Source organism: Peromyscus maniculatus, chromosome 6, assembly GCF_049852395.1.
Source record: "Peromyscus maniculatus bairdii isolate BWxNUB_F1_BW_parent chromosome 6, HU_Pman_BW_mat_3.1, whole genome shotgun sequence".
NCBI classification, from domain to species: domain Eukaryota; kingdom Metazoa; phylum Chordata; class Mammalia; order Rodentia; family Cricetidae; genus Peromyscus; species Peromyscus maniculatus.
Genome location: NC_134857.1, coordinates 124,192,393 through 124,216,598, shown reverse-complemented (window position 1 = coordinate 124,216,598; position 24,206 = coordinate 124,192,393). Strand labels below are relative to the sequence as shown.

At 42.7% G+C, this 24,206-nt stretch overlaps 1 protein-coding gene across 2 annotated transcripts in view; it reads left to right on the top strand.

Moving 5' to 3' along the window:
- The window catches only part of Hs2st1 (heparan sulfate 2-O-sulfotransferase 1), a 165,127-nt gene extending 142,159 nt beyond the window's left edge, over positions 1–22,968 (top strand). The window contains exons 3-7 of one of the 2 annotated variants that reach the window (XM_016004719.3): positions 425–510; positions 8,360–8,498; positions 16,067–16,164; positions 18,799–18,956; positions 19,767–22,968. In XM_016004719.3, coding sequence (XP_015860205.1) covers positions 425–510; positions 8,360–8,498; positions 16,067–16,164; positions 18,799–18,956; positions 19,767–19,996 — 711 coding nt within the window. In that variant the 3' untranslated portion in view covers positions 19,997–22,968. The remainder of the gene's footprint in view (positions 1–424; positions 511–8,359; positions 8,499–16,066; positions 16,165–18,798; positions 18,957–19,766) is intronic. The other variant, XM_006986113.4, reaches the window with a different exon arrangement.
- The last annotated feature ends 1,238 nt before the right edge of the window (positions 22,969–24,206 follow it).

Genomic DNA, 24,206 nt, shown 5'->3' with positions numbered 1-24,206 from the left:
GCCGCGGCTGGCAGTCTCTCCCCTCCTCAGCCTTCTGCTTCCCAGAATTCTCTTCTCTGTTTGTCCCACCTATACTTCCTGCCTGGCCACTGGCCAATCAGTGTTTTATTTATACAGAACGATATCCACAGCGCTCTTGGTTGATTCCAATTAAGTCAAGTTGGCAATTATGATTTACCCTCTGGAGGGGGAAATACTCCCATGCCCTCCTACCACCCTGTGTAAATGTACTCCACTGTACATGGGTGTGGTAAATAGTACATACAGATTACACTAACTGCTCTTACTTCAAACGTGTCTTCCAGCTCTGTAACTGTTGAAATGCTGGGACTGGTCCTGCTCCTGAGCAGGAGGTGTTTTGCTGTTGTGGAATATCATTTTCTTTAAATTGCAGTGAGGTAATGAATATGTCCTCCTTTTTTAGGTACGCTTTGTAAAGAATATAACCACCTGGAACGAGATGAAACCAGGGTTTTATCATGGACACATTTCTTATTTGGATTTTGCAAAGTAAGTAGCATCCAAACTGATGTACTAGAGAATGCTTTGTATGTCATCAGCATAAAAGAAAATTACATCATTAAAGTGTTAGGATTTTGGTTTTAAAAAAAGAATATACTAACGTGCCTCTTTTAAACCTGTAATTTAAATATTCCTCCCAGTGTTTTACTGCCCTCTAGTGTTCATAAATTGACACTTCTTGTGCTATTACAGGAATTCATGTTCTGTTAAGTTAGGGAATAGGGAACGTTTTCTCATATACAACTGGAAGCTGACTGCCGGCTCCTGGAGAGCTCAGGTTTTAACCTGGTCAGTCAGGTGGCTCACCAGGTCACTGGCTGGGGAAAGAAACTCTCACTCAGTTTTGGTACCTCAGTGTGCTTTCCCTTGCACTGCGGTGTTTCTGCTTTGAAATTGAGATATTAGGGGAGACTTTTTAAAAACTAAGACTTTTACATTTGAATGTGATTGTGTAAGTCAGGGTAATTGTGTCTTAATTCTCTTAAAGAAAAGTTCAAAAGACTATAGACTACAAACAGTGTTTAAGCATTCTGTGGCCTCCTCAAGAGCCCTTGCATCATTAAGGACTAATCAGAAAATTGGTTAAAAAGAATAGTCTAAATATAGCATCTGTTGGAATGTTCTCAATGGAACACGTGGTGCCATTACAGTAAAACCTCAAATCCAGACGCTCTGCTGATAACCCTCTGTGTTAACTTCAGACACATGAGGAAATGTATTGCCAACTTCAGGCATGATCAATTCAGTTTTTGAATTAGCAGTTGTGTCTTACAAGAATATGTACATCATTATAAACCATTAACTTTAAGAGGCATTCTGTGTAATTTTAAAATGAAAGGTGGGAGCATCTCACTCTCCATTTAACTTTTTAAGTTTGAAGATGAAAATGATTAGAAAAGTGTGTCACTTGGTCAGATAATAAGAAATCTTAACTCCTCTGGAAATCATATAATTAAAGAATCACCCAAATATTACATACATTGATACATTCCTGATTCCCCTCATAATTCCTAAGATCCTTCAATAAAATTGTAACTTTTAAGTTAAATGTACACTCTTCTATAAATAATTCATATTGCAATATTGAAAGCATTTTATAGGCAGCTTTAAAATAAACTGAAGGTTCTCTCTGCAGAGGCCCTGAACCAGTTTCATAAACTTTATTCATATGCATAGTTTTCCTGAGGGCTGCGTTATCCTTCAGTGAGTGTTTGTTACCCTTTCACCTAGGTGATTTGTTTTTTTCTCTACATGGCCTGGTTTCTAATACTGTAGGTTTTCATTATTAAAATTATATATTGAGTGGTTTTGCTTTGGGCACAGTCTTCTTGTACATAGAACAAAGCTCTGGTATTTGCTGGGGCACTTGGACTTAACATATAAGGCTTTTTAAAGAATAGTCTTATTAAATATTGACAGCAACACTAGGTTTGAATATTTTCATATTGGCTTGTGTTGTTGGAAATAAGTAGTATAGTGTGAAATTTTTAATAAACTAACAATACTTTAAACAAATAGCTAAAGAGAACCAATTAGAGGAAACTGTTTGATGTATTTTAATGTGTATCATCAAGAAATATTGTAAATGTGATTATTCCTTAGCTGAATAGTCATAGACTCCGTGACCAAGGAAGGAAGAAAGATACATCATTTACCAATTTCACAGTACTTTATTCTTCAAGTCATTGAGCTGAGAATGGTGGCGTATACCTGTAGTTTTAGTTACTTAGGAGGCTCATACGGGAGGATTACATATTTGAGGCCAGCCCAGACAACATTTTAAAATGAGGGTCCAGGAAGATGTCCCCATAGGTAAAATTGCTTGCATCACAATTGTGAGGACCCAAGTTTGAATCCCTAGAACTAGGTGGAAACCAAGCTTGTAGCACAGGCATCTGTAACCCAGTGTTCATATGGGGCGTGGGGAGGGGGGGTGGGCACAGACAGCAGAGTCCCTGGAAGCTCATTGGCAGCAGTAGTGAAAACCTGTCTCCAAGGAACTGGAAAGGGAGGATTGACAGCCAAGGCTGTCCTCTGACCTCCACCATACATTGTGACACATGCACCCTGTGGTCACACACAGCACATTTTACAGAACAAACAAATAATTTTTAATGTTAAAACGCAAATTTCTTGATGTGGTTCTTCTGTAGTAAAATGTCATCTAGTTATGGTGAGAGCCCTAGGTTCATTCCCTGTTAACTACCACCCCCCAAAAAAAAATAAAAAACAAAAAAGGCAACATGGAGGTGGAGAGATGGTTTAAGTCAATGGTTCTCAACCTTCATAATGCTGTGATCCTTCAATACAGCAGTTCCTCATGTTGTGGTGACCCCCAACCATAACATTATTTTCATTGCTACTTCATAACTGTAATCTTGCTACTGTTATGAATCACAATGTAAACATCTGTGTTTTCGTATGGTCTTAGGCAACCCCTTGATAGGCTCATTCAACCCCCACAAAGATGTCGAGACCTACAGGTTGAAAACAACTGGTTTAAGTGGTTGAGAGCACGGACTGCTCTTCCAGAGGACCTGGATTTGGTGCCCAGCACCCACATGGTGGCTCACAACCATCTGTAACTCCAGTTCTAAGGGATCTGGTGCACAGACATGGTATACAGACATTCATATAGGCAAAACACTGTACACATAAAATAATAAGGTCTCAAAATAGGACAGACAAGCAAAAACAGACTGGAATGGTCCTTTGCTTGGTGGAGTTCCTTAAGTTACTTGCCATTAGAGGAATAATGAATTCATGGGGGAAATGTGTTTAATTTTTCAGTTTATTTAGCAGATAATAAAAGATTGAAACATAATTGAGTTTTCTGAAAACCCAGGGAAAATGTGGGGAAATAAGTGAAAGAGCCTTTCCAGTTCAGACTGACTTGTAAGGAGTGCACGTCTTGTTTTAAAACGTCTCAAGTTGAGTCCTGGCTTTGTATTTTTTCTGCAGTTTTAGGATAGAAGAAAAGAAATATCTTTTAATCTAGTGGTTTTGATTTCTTGTTCTATTTTGCACCCTTTGTTTTAACTCCTTTTGATTTTTTAAATCATTTTACCTAGTTCTACTTTCCCTGTGAGTATTCAGTTGCTGTTTGTTTTCAGATAGTTTAGATATGCCAGATTAATGCCATTGACTTTAATGTTTCCTACTTTTAAATTATATAGGTTGGACATTTTCAAGATGCCAGGGTGAATATAAATTGAATTAGTTGCAGTTCTTGACTAGTGAGTTCACTGAAACCCCCTTTCTTTCTAGAGTGAAGAGTTTATGCTTCTTGACAGTTGAAAATATTATAACCATCCTATTTAAATTTGTTGTTCATTTGTCAGTAGTATTTTTTGAATAGGAGTCAACAAACAAATGTCCTTGATACCACAGTGTCATCAGTGAGACCCACAGATGCCACCAGATCATTCACTTTTTTGAAACTAAGCAGAGAGCGGCTGCCACTAGTATGAACCATTTATGGCTAAGAGTCCCACATAAATATGTACAGTATGAGATGTGTCTGTCCCTAGCCAGACGTAAGCAGACTTAATGGCTGGTGTAACTGGCTTTTTTTTGGGGGCCACCAACCAGCTCGCAAATAAAGACATCGAAACTTATTATTAATTATGAGTGCTCAGCCTTAGCTTATGCTTGTCCCACTAGTTCTTTTAACTTAATTTAACTTGTTTCTATTCATCTACATTTTGCTTTGGGGCTTTTTACCTTTATTTCACTCTGTATATTCAACTTTTCTGTTTCCTCGGTGTCTGTCTGTCTGGACCCTGTCATCTTCTTCCCTTTCTCCTTGAGCCTAAGTTCTTCCTTCTATGTTCTCTCCCTGCCTGAAAATTCCGCCTATACCTCCTCCCTCACTATTGGTTGCTCATCTTTTTTTTAGACCCATCAGTTGTCTTAGCGAGGCAAGGTAAAACAGCAGCACATCTCCACATAATTAAACACATGCCACACATCTTTGCATAGTTAAACAAATATTTGGCAACATAAACAAGTGCAACATATCTTTACATTGTTAAACTAATGCCACACATTTTTGCATAGTTAAACAAATATTCCACAACAGGCTGGTAAGATTGCTCAGCGGGTAAAGGCACATGTCACCAAGCCTGACAACCTGAGCTTGACCCCGGGAACCACCCACGTGATAAAGGAGAGAAGCTTCTCCTGCAAACTATCTCTGCCCTCAACACACAGGCACAGGGTCATATATAAACACACACACACACACACACACACACACACACACACATGGATAGACACAGACCCACACTATAGTGCACAGGCACACACACAATAATATTTTTTAATTGGTGCTTAAATAGAGATGGGAAATATAATATGTTGCCGAAGTCTCAAAAGGGTAGCGTTTCCCAAAGGCTGTCTGCTCTCTGCATAGTTTCATTGTCCCTCTTTTAGACTTTGACCGGTAGATTAAGCTCCTTACAAATGCCTGGCATATGCCCTTGCTCTTCAAGCAGTTCTGGGTTATTCTACTTAGGCTATGTGAATGTAGTTGTAAAGAAATAATTCTAGGCTGGGCGGTGGTGGTGCATATGCCTTTAATCCCAGCGCTTGGGAGGCAGAGCCAGGCAGATGTCTGTGAGTTCGAGGCCAGCCTGGTGTACAGAGTGAGATCCAGGACAGGCACCAAAACTACACAGAGAAACCCTGTCTCGAAAAACCAAGAGTTCTCGTGTTTGTTCCCTTTGTACACTGCATATGCTGACGTGGCATAGACTTCTAAAGTATCTGTTAACAAGCCTGCTGGTGGGTAGATAGATGTAGACATAAATGTGCTATAAAATATTCCTCTGCTCCTCTTTTCCCAGGAAGATGGTTCTCACCAGCCAGTAGTTTAGTTTCCTTGAACAGAAATAGATTGTCTATCTTCCACCCAGGTCTTCCCATATGAATGGCCAGGATTAAAGGAACTCTTCAACCCCAGAACTTGGTATTCTCCCATTGTAAGTTACAGGGTTGGCAGAAGTTCAACCAGCAACCCTTGTTAGCTTTGTCTCTTAACCAGCTGTGATGTGGGGCCTGAGTGCCAATCTTACCATGCCCATTTTCTCTTCTGCTCCCTTGCCTCCAGCCCTTTATGCCTATATAACCCTTCTGCAGTTACAACTAACAGTTCATTTCTACTTTCAGAATGAATCCACAGACTATCTCATTAAAACTGTGCTTCGTACATAGTAAATGCCACCCCAAGTGTCTACAGACAGCTGTAGGTCAGGTACCGGCAAAGGTTTGTACTGTGCCAGATACCGTTTGCTGCTCCCCGGGTCCATGTGTCCAGGACTGTGGAGACAGGGGAAGTGGAAACATTCTGGAGAGAGGTCCTGGGGAGCAGTAAAGGCCTGGCTCACAGTGGGGACAGCAGCTGATGGAAAGTATAGGCGTTTCCAGGAAACCCCGAGTCTGCGGAGTGTCGGTGCCTTGAGTTTTCCCCTCCTTGCAGCTTCTGTTATATGTCTCTGAGCTGAAGTGGTATGTGTGCTTTCCCAGGGCCTCGCTGATGAGTGCTCTCTCCCACAGAGCAGTGTAAGTGGTTAGCTTCCGCAGTCCATCCACCCTAGCTAATTAATACCGACCGCTTGTGTGCTTGGCTGGTCCTCCTGCCCTTGTGAGGAGGCCCAGGCAGAAGAGAGGCAGCTACAGCCTCTTTGCAGCCTCTGCCCATCCCTTTGGCCTTGCTGTATGTTTGCAGCATCACTGTTTTCCTCTCTAACCTTGCTGCTCTGTGCAGCCTCAGACTCCGTGCAGCTGCGATGACTGTTAGTAAGACAGGCTCGGAGTGACTTTGCCCCAGCCCCATAGCTCGTGGGTACCCCAAGTGTCTGAGGAAGGCAGATAGGACAGTATGCCGTGCTTACTGGGGACCCAAGAGTGTGTCACAGCCCCTCTTCATTCCAAACAGTAGCCTCTCTCCTTTGAAAAGATGAATCATTGCACTTCTCTACTGAAATCCTCCAATGGCCCTCCCACGTGACTCAGAAATAAATGCACAGAGTCTTCTGCAAGGCCACATGCCTGCACTCCCCGAAGCCTCCCGACCTCTATACTCTCATCTTCTTTTACTCTCTTTGATGCTGGAGCCACATTCTTCCTGTGTTTACAAGCATCTGACCCTAGAAGCTTCAAGACCTTCTTCCTCTGAGGTTCGTCTTCCCAGAATGCTTTTCCCCATGTAACTGTATGTGTCCTTTTTGTGTATGACATCAGTGATGAGTTGGTAGAAAATAGTGTTGACCTGTGTTCTCTGTCACCTGCCTGGCATCCTCTTTTCCTTTCCCTGAAGTACTACTATTCTCAGTATTTTCCTTTTCCTTTCCCTGAAGTACTACTATTCTCAGTATTTTACCATCTGAGCTCAGTGATACATACTGGTCTCTGTCCCCAGTAAAATCTTAGCTCTGGAAAAACAAGGTCTCCTCTCCTCTTTCCATTTCTTTTTTTCTGCCCACCCCCGACTGCTGTATGTGTGCAGTCTAGATTACTGCCCGGCATACATTTGGTACACAAAAAAATGGAGGGGGGTGTTGTGGGGGGGGCAAGAATAGCATCGTAGATAAGGATGACTAGTGTGGTTTATGTGATGCAGTGGGAAGGCAGGTCTGATTGTTACCGGAAGATAGTTTCTACCTTGAATAGAATTGAGGAAAACAGTAAGGTGGCACCTAAGATGTAAAAGGACCAACATAAGATAACCAAGGAGGTGGGATGAGGTTGTTGCCATTGTTACTTTTGAGGTGCTAGGGATGCATCCTGGGGCCCTGAACATGCTAGTCAAGCTGTACCTCAAATCCCAGAAGTTTTGGGTTGATTTCAGCTGTCTGAAGTTTAGTTCAGGTTGCAGAGAGCAGGTAAGCTAACAAATGGTGTTTTAGGAGAACCGGTTGAGAACTGATGTCTGAGGCAGACCAAGTGGACACAAGGAAGCCAGCTGGAGTCTTACTGTCAGCTGCTGATAAAGGAGATGAGCCGGGTACTAGAGAGGTCAGTTCCCCTCACCGTTTGCAGGTTAAGACTGGTTCCTGGCAGTGCACCTAAGTTGTGTGTCTCATAGGCTGTTTGTTTGGTTCTAGGTAGGTTCTAAGTGTAGTGTTGATATTACTATTTGAGCTAATCAACATGTGTTGCCCTGTGTGTCTTGCAGAGGTTGTGAGATGGTACTAGCAGATAGAATGCAGTTTTCTTAAGAAAGCTGGTGCAGGTACCCTGGTAATCTGGGTATAGTGCATGCAGCTTCAGGATAGGACACTCGTCAGTTTCCACAGATTACATGGTAGAAGGATCACCCTGCTAGACCTGTACAGATCAGGCCCAGCAAACGTGGCTGCCCAATGATGGACTGGGGCATGTGTCAGTGTCTGGGTGCCACACAGTGTGCCTAGATGAGATACTGCTGATCAGCTCCAAGGGTTAAGAAAGCCAGTTCATGCCTCTAGGATCTGGTCTCAGGACCTCACTGTGCAGTCTTCTAAACACAGACTGTGTGGCTGCTTAAATTCCTCAGTGAGGCATAGAGTGAATGGACAGGGCCTGTCAGATCCACACCTCCAGGGCCTCTACAGACTGCCTCCTTACTCCTTGAGGGCATAGGTAGGTATTCTCCATCATTTCTTGAATTATTTCGTGTTTGCTTTATTCATCCTAAATATGAATATTTCCCAGTCTTCACATACTCAATTTCATTTTAATTAATTCATTTTATTGCTTCCATATCCCACCAATGCTTCAGACTCTGTATATAATTTCAGGGCATGCCTGAACTAATGAGAATGCTGACCTCATCACTGGAATTCTGCTGTTTCAGATTCGGTGTGAAGAAGAAGCCGATTTATATTAATGTCATCAGGGACCCTATCGAGAGGCTAGTTTCCTACTATTACTTTCTGAGGTTTGGAGATGATTACAGACCAGGATTAAGGAGACGGAAACAAGGAGACAAAAAGGTACCATGCTTGCTGTTGACCATAAATGTACTCCGTGTTCAGTGTTGACATTTTGCAGGGACCTCAGGACTGTCGAAGCAGTGGGGAAGCGGGTCACAGCTGCTGTCTTGTAAGATAATTCCGTGACTGGGACTGCGGCAAGTGCATGTTGTTTCCTACAGCCCTGCTGCAGCAGTTACAGTTCCTGCTACTCTGTCAGAATGCATGGTTTATTTCAAGTCATGGTTTGGAGCTGTCCATCAGGGTGGGGAGGCATAGTGGCAGGGGAGAGAGAGAGAGAGACAGGTGTACTCAGCATGCACGCACACACATGTTTGGTTATACTTCTCTGGAATGCCTTCCACAAATAAAGCAAAAATTTGTCTCCAGGGTGATTCTAAGTTAACTTGACAATCAGTATTAACCATTACACCTGCCAACAATTTTACTAGGGATCATTATTGATGAATCTGTTTTTGTATATATTTTGGTTCTTACTCTTAATGATGGTGCCTTAGGGTTTCTATTGCTGTAAAGAGACATCATGACCATGACAACTCTTATAAAGAAAATATTTAATTGGGGGGGTTCGCTTACAGTCTCAGAGGTTCATTATCATCATGACAGGGAGTGTGCAGGCAGACATGCTGCTAGAGCTGAGACTGCTACATCTTGCAAGCAACAGGAAGTCGACTGAGACACTGGATGGTATCCTGAACATAGGAGACCTCAAAGCCCGCCCCCACAGTGACACACTTCCTCCAACAAGGCCACACCTCCTACTAGTGCCACTTCCTATGAGGTTATGGGGGCCATTTATATTCAAATTACCAGAGATGGCAATCTAGATTTACTTGTAATCATCATTTTATGAAAACTGTTTGGCTAACTTTAAGCAAGGAGAGAGTAATGGGCAAAGCAAGTGTGTGGGGTCAGACTTGGCTTGTCTGTAGTACGTCCTTTGACATGTCACCAGACTCGAGTTCTCAGAGCCACACTGGACTTGTTCCTTTTTCAGTGGAACACCTTAATAGGTTTCATGCTCAGACATTCCCACGGTAGGCACTAATAAAAATGTAGATTTGTTTACCTAAGGCTTAGGAGACACAATCTAATACAATCTTATACCCACCTGCCTCTGTAGCTTAGTTACCCCGTGTGCCAGCCCAGCGTTTCAGCCACACGAAATACAAATGCCCTTGAAACTCATTATTGCTTCATACTTTTTGCACACCTGTTGTCCCTCATATCTAGAGTGCTTTTCCTTCTCCTTAAAAGCCCTTTGCTTACATTTAAGACCAAACTTTGTCATCACCTCTGCTGTGACTTGTCTCGGATGCTCCAGACAGTCACACTCCTTCCCAGGTCCCCAGGGCCGGAGAGATGGCTCGGTGTTAAGAACACTTCCTGCCCTCATGGTTCCCAGAACCTATGCTGTCTGTAACTTCAACTCTAGAGGATCTGATGCTTTCTTATGGCGTGGCAAACGTGCATATGTGTGCAATGTGCGTGTGTGAGTTGGTACACACACACACACGAGTAAGCACACACACACACACACACACACACACACACACACACACACACACATATACAAATCTGACAGAAAAGTAAGGACTCAAAAAAACTTTTATGTAGTCGTCTGTTGATATTCATCAGTATAAGTAAATTTCATAGTTTACATAGAAAATTTTAGCTTGTCTTATTTTCCCTGTTTATTTTTGGGGGCGGGGGGGGGGGTGCCACAGGGCACATGCCACAGGACACCTGTGAGAGTTGGTTCTCTCCTTTTACCGTGTGGGTTTCAGGGTTCAAATTAGGTCATTGGTCTAGGGGCAAACATCTCCACCTGCTGAGCCATCTCACTCGCCAGAAAACTTCTTTAAATATGAATTTTAGAAAACCGTCTCATGTTAACAAATAATGTTTTGGTGTAAATAATCATCTTTCTTAAAAAAACAGAGAGCGGCATCATTTTACATTTCAGAAAATCTTTTAATATCTAGTTTAATAAAAATAGCCTGATTTTCATATTTTTTAATTCAGTCCAATCAGTTGCACTTTTTTTTGGTTGAAGTCTATAAAGAAAATCCAGGTTTATGCAAATATATAATTTGAAAAGAGAATTTTAATAACCCTTCCCAAAATTGAGGCTGTTTTTTTAATACAACACTGAATTTGACAAGTGAAAGTTCCAAGTGTAGAACGTGAAGCCGCAGTGAACTTTTTACAGATTAAAATCCACTGATACGTTTGATGTTGTGTATGAGATTGGCCTTTTAGTCAGGAAGTTTTCAGGCATCCTGCATGTTTCGTACAGTGTTACATTGGACTCCCAAGGGTTAGTGCATTTTGATTACACAGTATCAAAAATTTATATTCATTAACCCAACTACAGACATCATCAGCAACAGCTTGTCGGTGCTGGTAAACTGTAGGCTTACGATGTCTTAGTTAGGGTTTCCAAAATGTTGTTTCTCACTTGGAAGTTTAACTTTTACCACGGGCTCCTGTGGAATCCTCTGCAGCTGCACTGTTCCTGTCTGGAGATAGCCATTTACCCTGTGCACTTCCTGTAGATAGGGGCTGTTGAAAAGGATTGTGGTCGCTACTTAGTAGCATCTTCCACACCTCAGATAGAGAGCTCACCCTGTCTCTGAGCATGCCTGATGCCACCTGAGAGCAGAGCAGCTTTCAGGCAGGGACCACACTGACGGACACTCAGTTATTTCCTTTCAAGTGACACAGTTGACTTGTTTAAGGAAATACAACCAAGTTCGGGAGTGCAGCCTCAGCGGACCACAGAGCATGTTGCTGCTGAGTGAGGCCAGTCCTTGGGCCACCGCTGGGCCACCTCCCCACATTGGGAAACAGGAAGGGAAAGCAAGCTGTTTCCGTCTAAGCCATGACCCAGAAGCTGCCCACGTTTGTTCTGCCTTCAGTCCACTAGAAAGCCCGTGACGTATGGCCACTGTGTCCCCTGAAGGAGAGGCCAACTCTGACCTATGGAAGATTTGGTTTGGGAGGTAACTTTAGTCTGCCTGAGTCAGGTAGCAAATTTAAAACTACTGCCTAAAAACAGATCTGAAGATCTAAATTTTCTTTGCCTAAGACTAAAATACTTGAGCACAGGAACCAGGAGTTTGCTAATTAAAGAATTGAGCTAAAATAGCCATCCGGTATGATTATTCAGTTTTAGTTCAGATAGTGTGCATGAAACCCCCAGAGTTGTCTGCATATCGTCCACACTGTATACATAGTAAATTTATGGAATCTTTTAATATTACAGTCTCCTGCCATGCTACTTTCTTATATTTAAGCCATCCATTTTAATGTCTTTGAATTTCACACACACACAGTCATGTGCACACATTGGATAGTAGTGGAGATGTTGAGTTTATTTAGTAACTTCTTGTCTTCTGGCTTGCACTCTAGTCTGGTAGAGGCATGAAGATGCAGAGTCCCTCTGCTGAGCTATAGGGAACATGCTGTGAGTCAGGACCTGCCAGAACTAGGTATGGAATCAGAAACTTTATGAACTGCTGCAGCTAGTTCCTTGAGCCATAGTCTTCATGAAAATGGGGCTCTGATAGAGATAACTGGAGACATAACATGTGCTTGCTAGCTTTTTAAAAGTAGGCTTCAGGCAGGAAATCTAAATCATACTGTCTTAGTTTTTTGTCCTGTAAAAAAAGCCCCTGATGAAAGCAACTTATGGGAGAAAGGATTTACGTGACTCACAGCTCCAGAGTGGAGCCAGTCATTTCAGGGGAGTCAGGAGAGCAGGAACCTGGAGCAACTGCTTGTAGTGTCTTTGGTCAGCTGCAGAGAATAATTAGTTTACCAATGCACTCATAGTTGTTTTCAGCCCACTTTCTTCATTTCCAGTAAATAATATTTTTCTCTTTCCTCCCTCCAGACCCTCCCATGTACCTGTCCCCTCCCTTCCAGTACAGTGAGCAAGTCTTCTTACCTCAATTATGCAACAGAGAGAATCCCCCATAAGAATAGCCACAGGCCAACCTAATTTAAACACACCTTTAATCCCAACACTTGGGAGACAAAAGAAGCAGGAAGATCTCTGTGAACTCAAAGCAGTCCGATCTACACAGTGAGATCCTCTCTTTAAAAAAAACAAAAACAAAAACCAGAAACCTCACTGTCTGTCTTAGTTAGGGTTTCTATAGCTGTGAAGAGACACCATGACCATGGAAACTTTTATAAAGGAAAACATTTAATTGAGGGTTCCTTACAATTTGAGACATTTAGTCCATTACTGTCATGGTGGGAAGTACCATGGCACACAGGCAGACATGGTGCTGGAGAAGGACCATGTTCTACATCAGGATCAGCAGGCATCAGGAAGTGAACTGGCTTGAGCTTTTGAGACCTCAAAGCCCACCTCCACAGTGCCACACTTCCCCAACAAAGTCACATCTACTCCAACAAGGCCATGTGTCCTAATAGTGCCGCTCCCTATGGGCCAAGCATTCAAACACATGATTTATGGAGGCCAAACCTATTTAAACCACCACATTCCACTTCCTGGCCCCCATAGGCTTGTAGCCATGACATAGTGCAAAATGCATGTAGTCTACCTTCAAAAATCTCCATAGTCTATAACAGTCTCAAACTTTTTAAAAAGGTCAAAGTCTTTTCTGAGACTCATGTACTCTCTTAACTGTAGTGCCCTATAAAATCAAAATAAAAAACAGATCACTTATTTCCAACATATAATGGCACAAGATATATATATATATATATATATATATATTACCGTTCCAAAATGGAGGGAAGGGAGGATAGTGAGGAACAAATACTGAGCCAAAGCAAGACTGAAAACGAGGTAGGCAAACTCCAGACTCTGCATCTCCATGCCTGATGTCAGAATACTCTTCAGGTCTCAACTCCTTTCAGCTTTGTTGACTGCAACACATTTCTTCTTGGACTGGTTCCACTCCCTGTTAGCAGCTCTCATTGGCAGGTATCCCATGGCTCTGGCATCTCCAACATACTGGGTTCTCCAAGGCAATCCAGGCTTCACCTTCACAGCTTCACACAATAGCCTTTGTAGGCCTCCATGCAGGGACACCCCTGACATGTGTGGCCTCACCAACTTTGCTTAGTCATTGAGGGAGATTCCATAACCCCTTTCTTCTACCCTCAACTCTAATGCCAGAACCATGTGGCTGAAGCTGCTAAGTTCTGCTGCTTGCTGGGCTGAAACATGGCCCCCTTGTTCAGTTACCACCAGCTTTCTGTTTTCTACAGTTTCCTTTACTGCCCAAACTTGGCTGTCCTGGAACTTGCTCTGTAGACCAGTTTGGGCTCAAACTCAGAGATCCATCAGCCTCTGCCTTCCCAGTGCTGGGATTAAAGGCGTGTACCACCACACCTGGCTCTAAGCTTTTCTTTAATTCCTTTTCATAAGTTGGAAACTTAGCTGGGTGAGATCTTGCCCTGAGGCCACCACTCCCTTTATTCCATTTCTTAATATGCTTATCTCCTTAAACACAGGATTTAGCTCCATTCTACTTTCTGGTGCCCCCTTTTTCCTCAAATTGTACATTTTGTATTTTTTCTTGCTCAGCTTGCTCCTTTTCATTATAAATCTTCCTAAGAGTGGACACTAATAACCACACAACAGAGTCAATACTAGGCTGTTTTGAGATTTCCTCTGCCAATGTAATTAATCCAAAACTCTTCAATTTAGCCTCAGGCAGACATTTTTGGAAAAAGGCAAAAAGCAGCTACATTTTTTACCAAAATATCACAACAATCTCCAGGCTACAACATTAATATTTTTCTCCTGAAACCTCTTGAGGCAGCCCCCCACAGTTCAAATCGCTCTCAGCACCACTTGTCCTCCACTGCTCTTACTAGAATGGCCCATTAGGCAGCACTTAAAGCATTCAACTGCCTTTCCAATCCAAAGTCCCAAAGTCCACATTCCTCCAAACAAAAACATAGTCAGGCCTATCACAGCAACACCCCAGTACCTTAGCAATCCCTGGTACCAGCTTCTGTCTTAGTTAGGGTTTCTGTTGCTGTGAAGAGATACTATGGTCACAGCAGCTCTTATAAAGAAAAGCATTTAGGGGCTGGAGAGATGGCTCAGAGGTTAAGGGCACTGGCTGCTCTTCGAGAGGTCCTGAGTTCAATTCCCAGCAACCACATGGTGGCTCACAACCATCTGTAATGAGATCTAGTGTCCTCTTCTGGCCTGCAGGCATTCATGCAGGCAGAACACTGTATCTATATACATAATAAATAAATAAATCTTTAAAAAAAAAGAAAGAAAAGCATTTAGTTGAGGCTGGCTTACAGAGGTTTAATTCATTATTGTCCACACCCTCATGCAGTCCATCTAGGGAAATGCTAAATAATGCAATGGCCAAGGCCAAGGTTTTCCACTTACACACATAGCACACACATAAAGAAAATTCAGGGAAATGCTGAAGGGCTGTCTCACCTGTGTTATGGAAAAATGTCTCCGTGTTCACCATCGCTTTGTGTGTAGTGCTTCTGTCATCCCCAATCACAGTTTTTGCAGCAACACTGTACACATGCTAACTCTGCCGACTACAGTGTGTTCTGAAATGCATTTGCACATGGCATGACCTTCTCAAACTTCACCACAGTGGAAGAGAAGAATGTCATATAAAAACTACATGAAGCTTCTTATGGAGATAAGGTGACACATGCAGATGAGTGTGCCCCTTCCTGAGAGATAGTTATAACAAGGCAACATCCAGAACTGAGAAGGGAGCAAATGATTTTCAGCCAGAGGAATAACTGGAAGGCTGGACCTCATGTGACCTTCACCAGTGCAAGCAATCTACAGAGGAAGAACATTCCAGTAAAGTTACAGAGATTTGGGGTACCATAATACAGTTAAGAACCTGTGGAACAGAATAATGTGGTATGGGTGGATGCTCCAAGTCACAAGTATGCAGGACTAGTGTGTTGAGAGCACACCAGGAAGCACTCCTGAAAGGCGGACAGTGAGTGTGACCTTATTGGTGTTTCTCCCTAGAGATCAGAAATGACAGCTGTCACAGGATGTATGGATGGTTGTGAGCCACCATGTGGGTGATGGGAACTGAACCCGGGTCCTCTGCAAGAACAAGTGCTCTGAACCACTGAACCAACTGTCCAGCCCTCACTCGTCCCACCTACTTGTACCCATTTACTTCATAACTTGTTACATTAGAAGTGTGCGAGCTGAAGAGATGAGTCAGAGGGTAAAGGACTCGCCGTGCTGTGTGAAGACCTGAGTCCGGCTCCCAAGCACATATGCGACGCTGGGCACAGTAGTGCACGGCCGTACTCGCAGTGTCCCGTGGTAAGATGGGAGCTGAAGACTTCCTGGAATCTTGTGGGCCAGGTAGCCTGGCACTCTCAGCAGTCAACAAAAGACCCTGTCTCAAACACGACATAAGGCAAGGACTGGCACCCAGGCTGTTCTGACCTTCCTACAATGGCACGGCATGTGCACGCCTACACAAACACATAGCAGAGATTAAGAACCTGTCTTTTAACTGGAGACCTGGGTTCATGGCTGACTGCTCCTTTTCTCTTTGCTGCAGACCTTCGATGAGTGTGTGGCTGAGGGTGGCTCAGACTGTGCTCCGGAGAAGCTCTGGCTCCAGATCCCATTCTTCTGTGGTCACAGCTCAGAATGCTGGTAGGAAAATAAGCTTAACTACACTGGTCATCTTCAGTATCTCTATAACCCATGTCTCATGAGGAGGGATGTAGTAGTCAGGACCAGGTAGAGAACTATGAGAGACTGTGCTGCACATATATCTAGATCTGTTTTTTCCTTTAAATGTTCTTAAAAGTTGTGTACATATTCTCACAGTATGTTTTATCAAATGCAGTTATTATTTTGGTTTTGGCATTCTGTTTTACTGTATTCCAGCAGAGACCTTAGAGGTCAGAGGTCAGAAGTCATTCCATAAACCTTATTTTATTCTAAGCTTTCTGCTTCAGTAGATCAAATAAAGCTAGTTAGTGGGCAAAGTACTCACCTGGTTTTCTTGTTAAACTTATTTTGAGTTTAAGAGTATACAACGATATTCTTATAGAGTTATAATTTAGTCTGCTAATAAACATGAAGTATAAAAGAGATTTTATTTCTAATAAAAAAACTTCCTCAGAATGTTTTGTGTTCAAGTTTTTAAGTAATTGTACATATTTGCTTATTCTAGTCAACCATTTATTTTGAGGTGCTAAGGATCAGATGTAGTGAGCACTTGTTCCACCTCTGACCTTGAGGTACCAGCCCCTAGGGCGTGGCCTCTGAGCTAGCTTAAGACCTAAGGGGCACATACCAGTCCACACACAAAGGCCCTGGGTCCAATGCCTGGCAAGGTCAGTTGTTCTAGCATGGGACCCTTAATCCTAGGGTGGTGGATTCGTGCCCCTCGTTGTGTGCGAGATACTGCAGATAATCCACAGATATTGGTAAAGGAACTATTTCTTAAAAAATATATATATCGAGGAGAATAACTCACTAAACAGGGTAAGGCAAATATGTTGCAGAGTTCTGGAAGGCTGATGGTCAGTCCCACGCTGCTTTTGCCACCAAGCCCATGAAGGAGAGAAGAGAAGGGGTCTGTGTATGTGCCCCTCAGCTCTTAAGCTCGCCTAGAGGCTATGCCCCAGGGTCTGGTATCTCAAGGTCCTAGGTGGAACAGGTACCCACTACAATCAGATTTGGGCCTTTGCATACACTGGGCAAGTACTGGGTCACTGGGCTCCATACCCAGCTCTTCAGCTAGCCTGAACTTGAGACTCTCCTATATCAGGTTCCCAGTTAGAAGCTGTCATATCTGGTTATTCAATTGTTTTGATAGAAAATGCAGCAATAGAAAATCCATTCAAAATTAGTATTTTCTTAAATTATACTGAGAAATTCAAAGGATTTCTTTATTATTTGAGCTGTATAGATTGACATAAAGTTCAAGGGCCTACGGGGTGGTGGTGGGCACGCCTTTAATCCCAGCACTCGGGAGGCAGAGACAGGAGGAACTTTGTGAGTTCGAGGCCAGCCTGGTCTACAGAGTGAGATCCAGGAAAGGCACAAAGCTACACAGAGAAACCCTGTATCAAAAAACAAAAAAAAAAAAGTTCAAGGTCCTGCTTGTAGACTGCTTCAAAGCATCGTTGTAGTAAGAGAATTGGAAGCATTAGAAGAGTATCCTTTAAGGTTTTAGCCATTGCTTTTGAAAAGGAACCCACTCCTATGCCCCAAATATGGCTGAGCACTTGTTCTTTGTAAATAAAGCTTTATTAGAACACAACTACTAATGTTGGTGCATTTACTGTCTGCGGAGATAACAGAGTTGAATAATTGTGATTTGAATCGTATAGCCTGCAAAGCCTGAAATACTTACTCTCTGCCTCTTACATAAAAAGCTTGCCAGGCCCTGCTTTTAAATAATAAAAAGTACTGCCTAGTTGAGTTTTAATTAGAGAGGATAGTTCATTTATTTCATACACAATGAAGTATATTGGGAGACCTTAGAAATCAACTAATCCACTTCATCAGCCCCTCCCACTTAGGTTTTTTAGAGATAGAATCTCTTGTAGCACAGGCTGGCCTTGAACTCTTGATCTTCCTGTCTCCCTCCCAAGTGCCAGGATAACAGGTATGTGCTACACACCCAGTTTCTTGGTTTGTGGTTTTGACTTTAATAGTTGAGGAAACAAAAAGAAGTGCAGCTGCCACCACAGGGTCACATTGGCACTTAAAATGCAGAGCTGGAGAGAACGTTGGTGCTAATTAGTTCCCAGAAGTATTGTCTGTTCAGGATGAAACCTGTTAACGCACTAGCTGACACTGTAAACAAAAGGCGTTTTAGGAGAGCTATCTCTTACCTGTTTCTGTTTCTCGGGATTTCAGGAAACACTAAAGCTTATAGAAAGAAAAGAAACAGAGTTTACAAATTAAGATAAACACTAAACACAAATTGCTTCGACTTTACCATAGGGGCTCTCAGAATGAACAAAGTCTGAGAATAGTTCTAAAACATGAATGCACACTAAGTAAAAGAAGAGAATGTATGATATAAATGTCTATATTTAAAACTGTCCTTAAAGTTTGCTCTTATTAGGAACCCTTTAGGAGAGCTTAAGTAACTACGAGGGTGCGGAAGCTGGGTGTGGAAGCAAAGGAGGATGCCGCTGTGATGGGTGGTGAAGCTGGGCCTGTGTCTTCACCTACCTGTTTCCTCCATAACCTGGAGGAGCAGAAGCATGAGAACATTTAGCCCATTTCACAGCCGAGTTTTGAATTCCTTGTCTGTGGTTTCAGGAATGTGGGAAGCAGATGGGCTATGGATCAAGCTAAGTATAACCTAGTTAATGAGTACTTCCTGGTGGGAGTGACTGAAGAGCTGGAAGACTTCATCATGTTACTGGAGGCAGCTCTGCCCCGCTTTTTCCGGGGTGCCACAGACCTCTATCGTACAGGTATGTACATGATAGGTTTCTCTCTAAAGTTGTCCTAACCTGTTTGTTTGTTTACAAGTTGACTCTATAATAAACTAGACTACAGTTCTCGGGGAGGGTCGGGTGTGAGTGCTGAACACACGCGCAGCTGGGCTGTGTCTACTCTAGTCTATCTAAAAGCATACTTCCGGACCTTTGTGAGTCAGTCAAATACTGATAGTTTTTCCTTGTAGTTGTTTAGTAGCATGCCATCACTCAAACCTTCTTAGAGTCTGCACCTGCCCTCAGTTCTCCGTGATTGTAGCAAGTATAGCTGGTGGGAAATTAGAATTAATTTTGGTGACTCGCGTTTCGTCATATTTTTTTTAATGAACAAGGGCTAGCAAGATGGCTCTACAAGGTGAAAACACTTGCTACATGAGCCTAATGGCCTGAGTTCGATGCCCACATCCCCAGAACCTGTGATGGAGGCGGACACCGAGGCCAGGAGGTTGTCCTCTGACCTCCTCATGCACACTCTCACACGGTGGTGTTTTGTTTGTTTTCAGTTAAAAAATAAGGAAATGGGCCTTAGAGCAGTGTGAGAGGGACAGCCTCCACTTACTGAGCGTTGACCCTTATGTTTACTGTGCGAGCATTCATTGCATCTTTTAAGCATTTCTCCTCTAACGGAGTGAGCCTCTGCTAATGTTGAGTTGCTGGCTTTTGCTGGGTTGCATTAATGTCAGAAGGCAGTGCATCATAGTAACATAAGCCATTTTTTCAAGCGAAGAGACATTGTCTGTGTGTGTCTGTAAGAATTATTTCCTTCTCTTATCTTTCCATTGTAAGTAGGAAAGAAATCCCACCTGAGGAAAACCACAGAGAAGAAACTGCCCACCAAGCAGACCATCGCGAAGCTGCAGCAGTCCGACATCTGGAAGATGGAGAACGAGTTCTATGAGTTCGCGCTGGAGCAGTTCCAGTTCATCAGAGCCCACGCCGTCCGGGAGAAGGACGGAGACCTCTACATCCTGGCCCAGAACTTTTTCTATGAAAAGATTTACCCGAAGTCGAACTGAGTGCGCGTGGCCAAAGCAGTGTTGAGCCTGAGCGCGGCTCCGAGGTCCCCTCCAGCTTCCCCAGCTGCTCCGCTGACCTGGGTCAGCCGCTCTCACTGGGCTGAGTTAGGGACAGGCGGGAATGTCAAGAAACCAGATGCCGAGTGCGAGTCAGTGTTCTAAGAGTTTAAATTGAAGGCATTGTTATTTTTGTTATTTTGTTTTCATTTTTGTGAGAGTTGTGATCTCCTCCCAGTGAGGGGAACCTTACATCATCCAAAATACACACGTGGCAGTTTAGTCAGAAGGCTGCACACCGTTTCAGAAGAGGTTCTTGATTCACTTGCTTTTGATAGTGCATTTCTTCACCTTCTTTGGATGAAGATGAATCTGTTTGCCACTTCACCTTCTGGAGGTTTGTGTTGCACAGTTCTGCTGGAGAGTGCTAATACCTGTTTGCCAGGGTCTGATTTGTTTTTGTGAATCATGCCTCACAAAACTTATTGGAATGTTTGATCATGTTTTCTCAGAACTATTTCTGCTGTAGTTGGGTTTGCCCGTATTTATGTAGGCTTTATTTCATTTTATTTTTTGAATGATCATTAGTGTTAAAGATATCAGCTTAAAACCATGAATAATACTATAAAAAGACAAAACAGTTAAAGCAGTATTCCTGATTCCTGTCCCCAGTATCGAATATTGGGACGGTATTTCTAAGAATGTTGACAACATTATCTGAGGCTTTCTTAATGATTTCCACATGTTAATATAAAAAAAAGTGAGTTTAGTATTTGTTTCTCCATGGCTTATCTGTAACCCAGTACACTGAAGTATCGGTGATTCCATATGGCGACTCCATCAGTGAGCTGTGATGTGGGTAGGATTTTCCTACTTCTGTACTTTTACCTGTAGACTATTTTTACTATGGTGCTTTATAATGTGTTTTAAAGCATTGCATTTACAAAAGAAAAAAGGAAAATGCTGTAAATATTGCATATTTTATGTATTTGGACCAAAAAGTTACAAGAAAGTAGACAAAAGTGGTTTTGCACCAGTTTTATTATGTCGAGTAAAGTCATCAGACCTGCTGTTCTTGTATTTCTCCTTTAACTTTACTGTTAGGATGTCACTGAGCTGATGAGCTAATGTAGCCCTTCAGTTTTGATAGAGAACATCACTCACCCCCGAGGCGGCAGTAGTGATGCTGGAAAGAGTATTCGACAGCCTGAGCATTTGATTTCCGGTTCCAGCCTGCTGTGCCCCCTCCCAGGGCTGTTGTGAGGACTAAGGTGGCGTGGCAAGAGCACTTTGGAGCTGTCTGTCAGGCGGTGGTTGAATGGAAGTGTCCCTCTAACATGGTTTCATACTTCCCATTCTTCTAACAACAAAGGGAAAATCCACTTTTAAGCTTTATGAGAAAAAAAAAACTTTATCTTGATATAAATTTGTGTTTGATAAATCTCCTCTCAGTGTTTTATCTTCCATGTTTCAGCAACTGTTGAAATGTGAACACCTGTGAACTCTAGTGACTCAGGATCTTCAGAAGCTGAGGAGGAAGGAAAACCTTCTGCAAATGTGGAAGATGTTCCTGTTTTCACTTGACCTTGTCATTCACAAATGGCGGCTATTTTACACCTCTGGTTTTTAAGTGTGTTTTGTAGAGCTTAATTTCCTATTCATTCTTCACCTTCTCCCTCTTCAGATTCAGAATTTAGATTCCTCTCAGACTTTTCTAACGGAGTAATTATTTATATGTTTAGTCTAACTATTTCTGAACAGGACCTCATCCAACAAAGCGTTTTCGACAGAAGGCTTTAAAGGTTCTTTATTGTGTAATAAGAGGAGCAAAGGACACTGCGTATGGGAAAGCACTCACAGAGACTAAGGGGAGGACAGTGTCTCCCTGCCCCCAATATGAAAATACTAAGAGAACAGCATTTCCCCTTTCCTCCCTATCCCCACTTTCCATTGGAAGTTTCTAGGGATCTGCTAAAAACAAGTTGGCTTTTTGCCCAAAGCCACTTCTAGGCAGACATTTGGCTGTTGAGTAAATCTGAGGTTATTCTTGGGAGTCAAAGCAAAAATCTCTTAGGTAATTAGGGTAGCACTTAGTACACTAGCTGGCATTCCGTAAACTGTTCTTGTAAAAGACTGGAGTAAACATGTCGGGTGTCTGTCACAGCCACTCAGCTCTCATTGTTGCAATGTAAGACCAATGACCATGAGTATAGCCCAGTTAAACCTTAATTTACAAAACGGACAACATGCTAGATAGGGACCATGAGCTGCAGGCCCCTGCACTGTGAGGAATCTTCACAGAGAAGCCATGTCTGTGTCTGAACCAAGTGCCCCAGTGAGTTTCTCTATAACCCAGAGCTCTCAGATTATGACCCAAGAACTGCTTTCTGACTCAGTTTCTTCCGTGGATCCTTCCATTTTATATATATATCGCTTCCAGGTGACCGTATTTTCCCAGTTTACCAGGTCAAAATCAACACTGTTTCTTTTTGGAGGGAGTGGGTTCCAAGTGTCCTTTCCAAGGACTGAGAAAGATTTACTTCTGTTTGATTCAGTATAGTCCTAGGAGTCTGAGTCCTTAGAGTATATAACTTTATAATCAAATAAATAGAACCACTGAGACAATGTGTATTTTTTAAACATGGCAAATGTGCTTTTCCCTTTTTTTTTTTTTTTTTTTTTTTAGCCTTTGTGTTTTTTCAGTAATTTGACCATGGGGAGATTGTTTTTATATGACAGTAAAACAAATTAACAATTTTGAATTTTGAAGATAATGTATATGTGTATATGTATCTACGTTTATTTCCTACAAGAGGTAGCTTTGTGTTCAACTTGTACCAACTGTTTTCTTATTGCTGTGAATGGCAACTGTTGATAAATCATTGTGTTTTAGAATGTGGTGGGAGGGTATATTTTGATTTTTACCCACTTTAATCTGTCAAGTGTCACTTAAATATAACTGATAGCAACATTGAGGTGTGCTGCATGGGAGCTGCTTCTGTGTCCCCATTACAGTCACGCGGTCGGTCTCCACAACCCTGCTGCTTCCGGACTCCTGATGATTGGATTCAAATCGCCCAAACCCACAAACCTGAAAGTTACAGACCTTTTCAATGCTTAGCTTTACTTTCTCTTCTGAATATTCAGCTCATGCCTATAATTTGAACTCTATTGATCATCCTCATTATATGTCCTGTTGGAAATCCCTAAAATTGTTAGCTCCATCAGGGAATTTACCAGAGTATTTTGATGTTGTAATTGCATAGTTAGATACAAAATAGTTTGTAGATGACAATTCTCTCTTTTTTAATAAAATGAAATTTGCTAAAAATCTAAAAGCACCAGAGAGCTTAACTAAAGCCTAGTTCCCTATGTATACATAGCTGGTGTTTTAATTTATGTTGGAATTGTGCTCAGAGACCGTCTATGTTGCCGTCATCTTCAGACATTGCTGTGGCCCAGGAGCCTTTATTATGGGAGTGTCGGGCACCTAAGCCTTCTATGAAACCTGTCTTGGGGAGGCTCAGATGCTTCTGCTCCGTGGTGCTTTAGTGCAGTTGCGGTTAAGTCTTGGCGCCCATGTACTCCGGGCAGAGCTGCTGTGTGAGGCAGACTGCTCTGTGCGCAGTCAGTCTCCTGCGAGGAAAGCCGCAGGTTCCCAAATGTCCTAACATCGGGACTGCAGCTTCCTTTCTGATTTTCTGGGGCAGGAATGGAGGAACTGGGTGATCGTTTGGTCAGATTCATCCTATACTTTAAGGTTATGTGGCCTGGTGACCTTTGCAGTGCTGTTTATGAAATAGACCATGATGGTTACGATCTGCCAAAAATGAATTCTGGTGCTCACATGACACGCTGCCGGAACCTATCTGTTGAGAGTGAAGTGTGTTTTAATGAAACAGACCAGGAAGATTTTAACTCTGGCTAATGAGTGCCTGCCTGCCCCCAACTTTTGGGGAAATGTTCCTCCTCTCTCCCCTCTCCCCTCTGTTCTGTTCCCTCTCTCCTCCCCCGCTCCCTGCCCTCTCTACCCACCAGTATCATTTATGCTAGACTTTCCAACTTGAGGCCATTTTGTTTGTCTCTTGGCAAGATGAGCACCCTTTGCTCAGCATTCTTGCGGCGTTTGTCGTCGAAGAGTTTCAGTCCACTCCCTGGAGTAAAAGCTGTCCGACCAACACTGTGAGGAGGAGGAATGTGGCTTGGTGTCCTG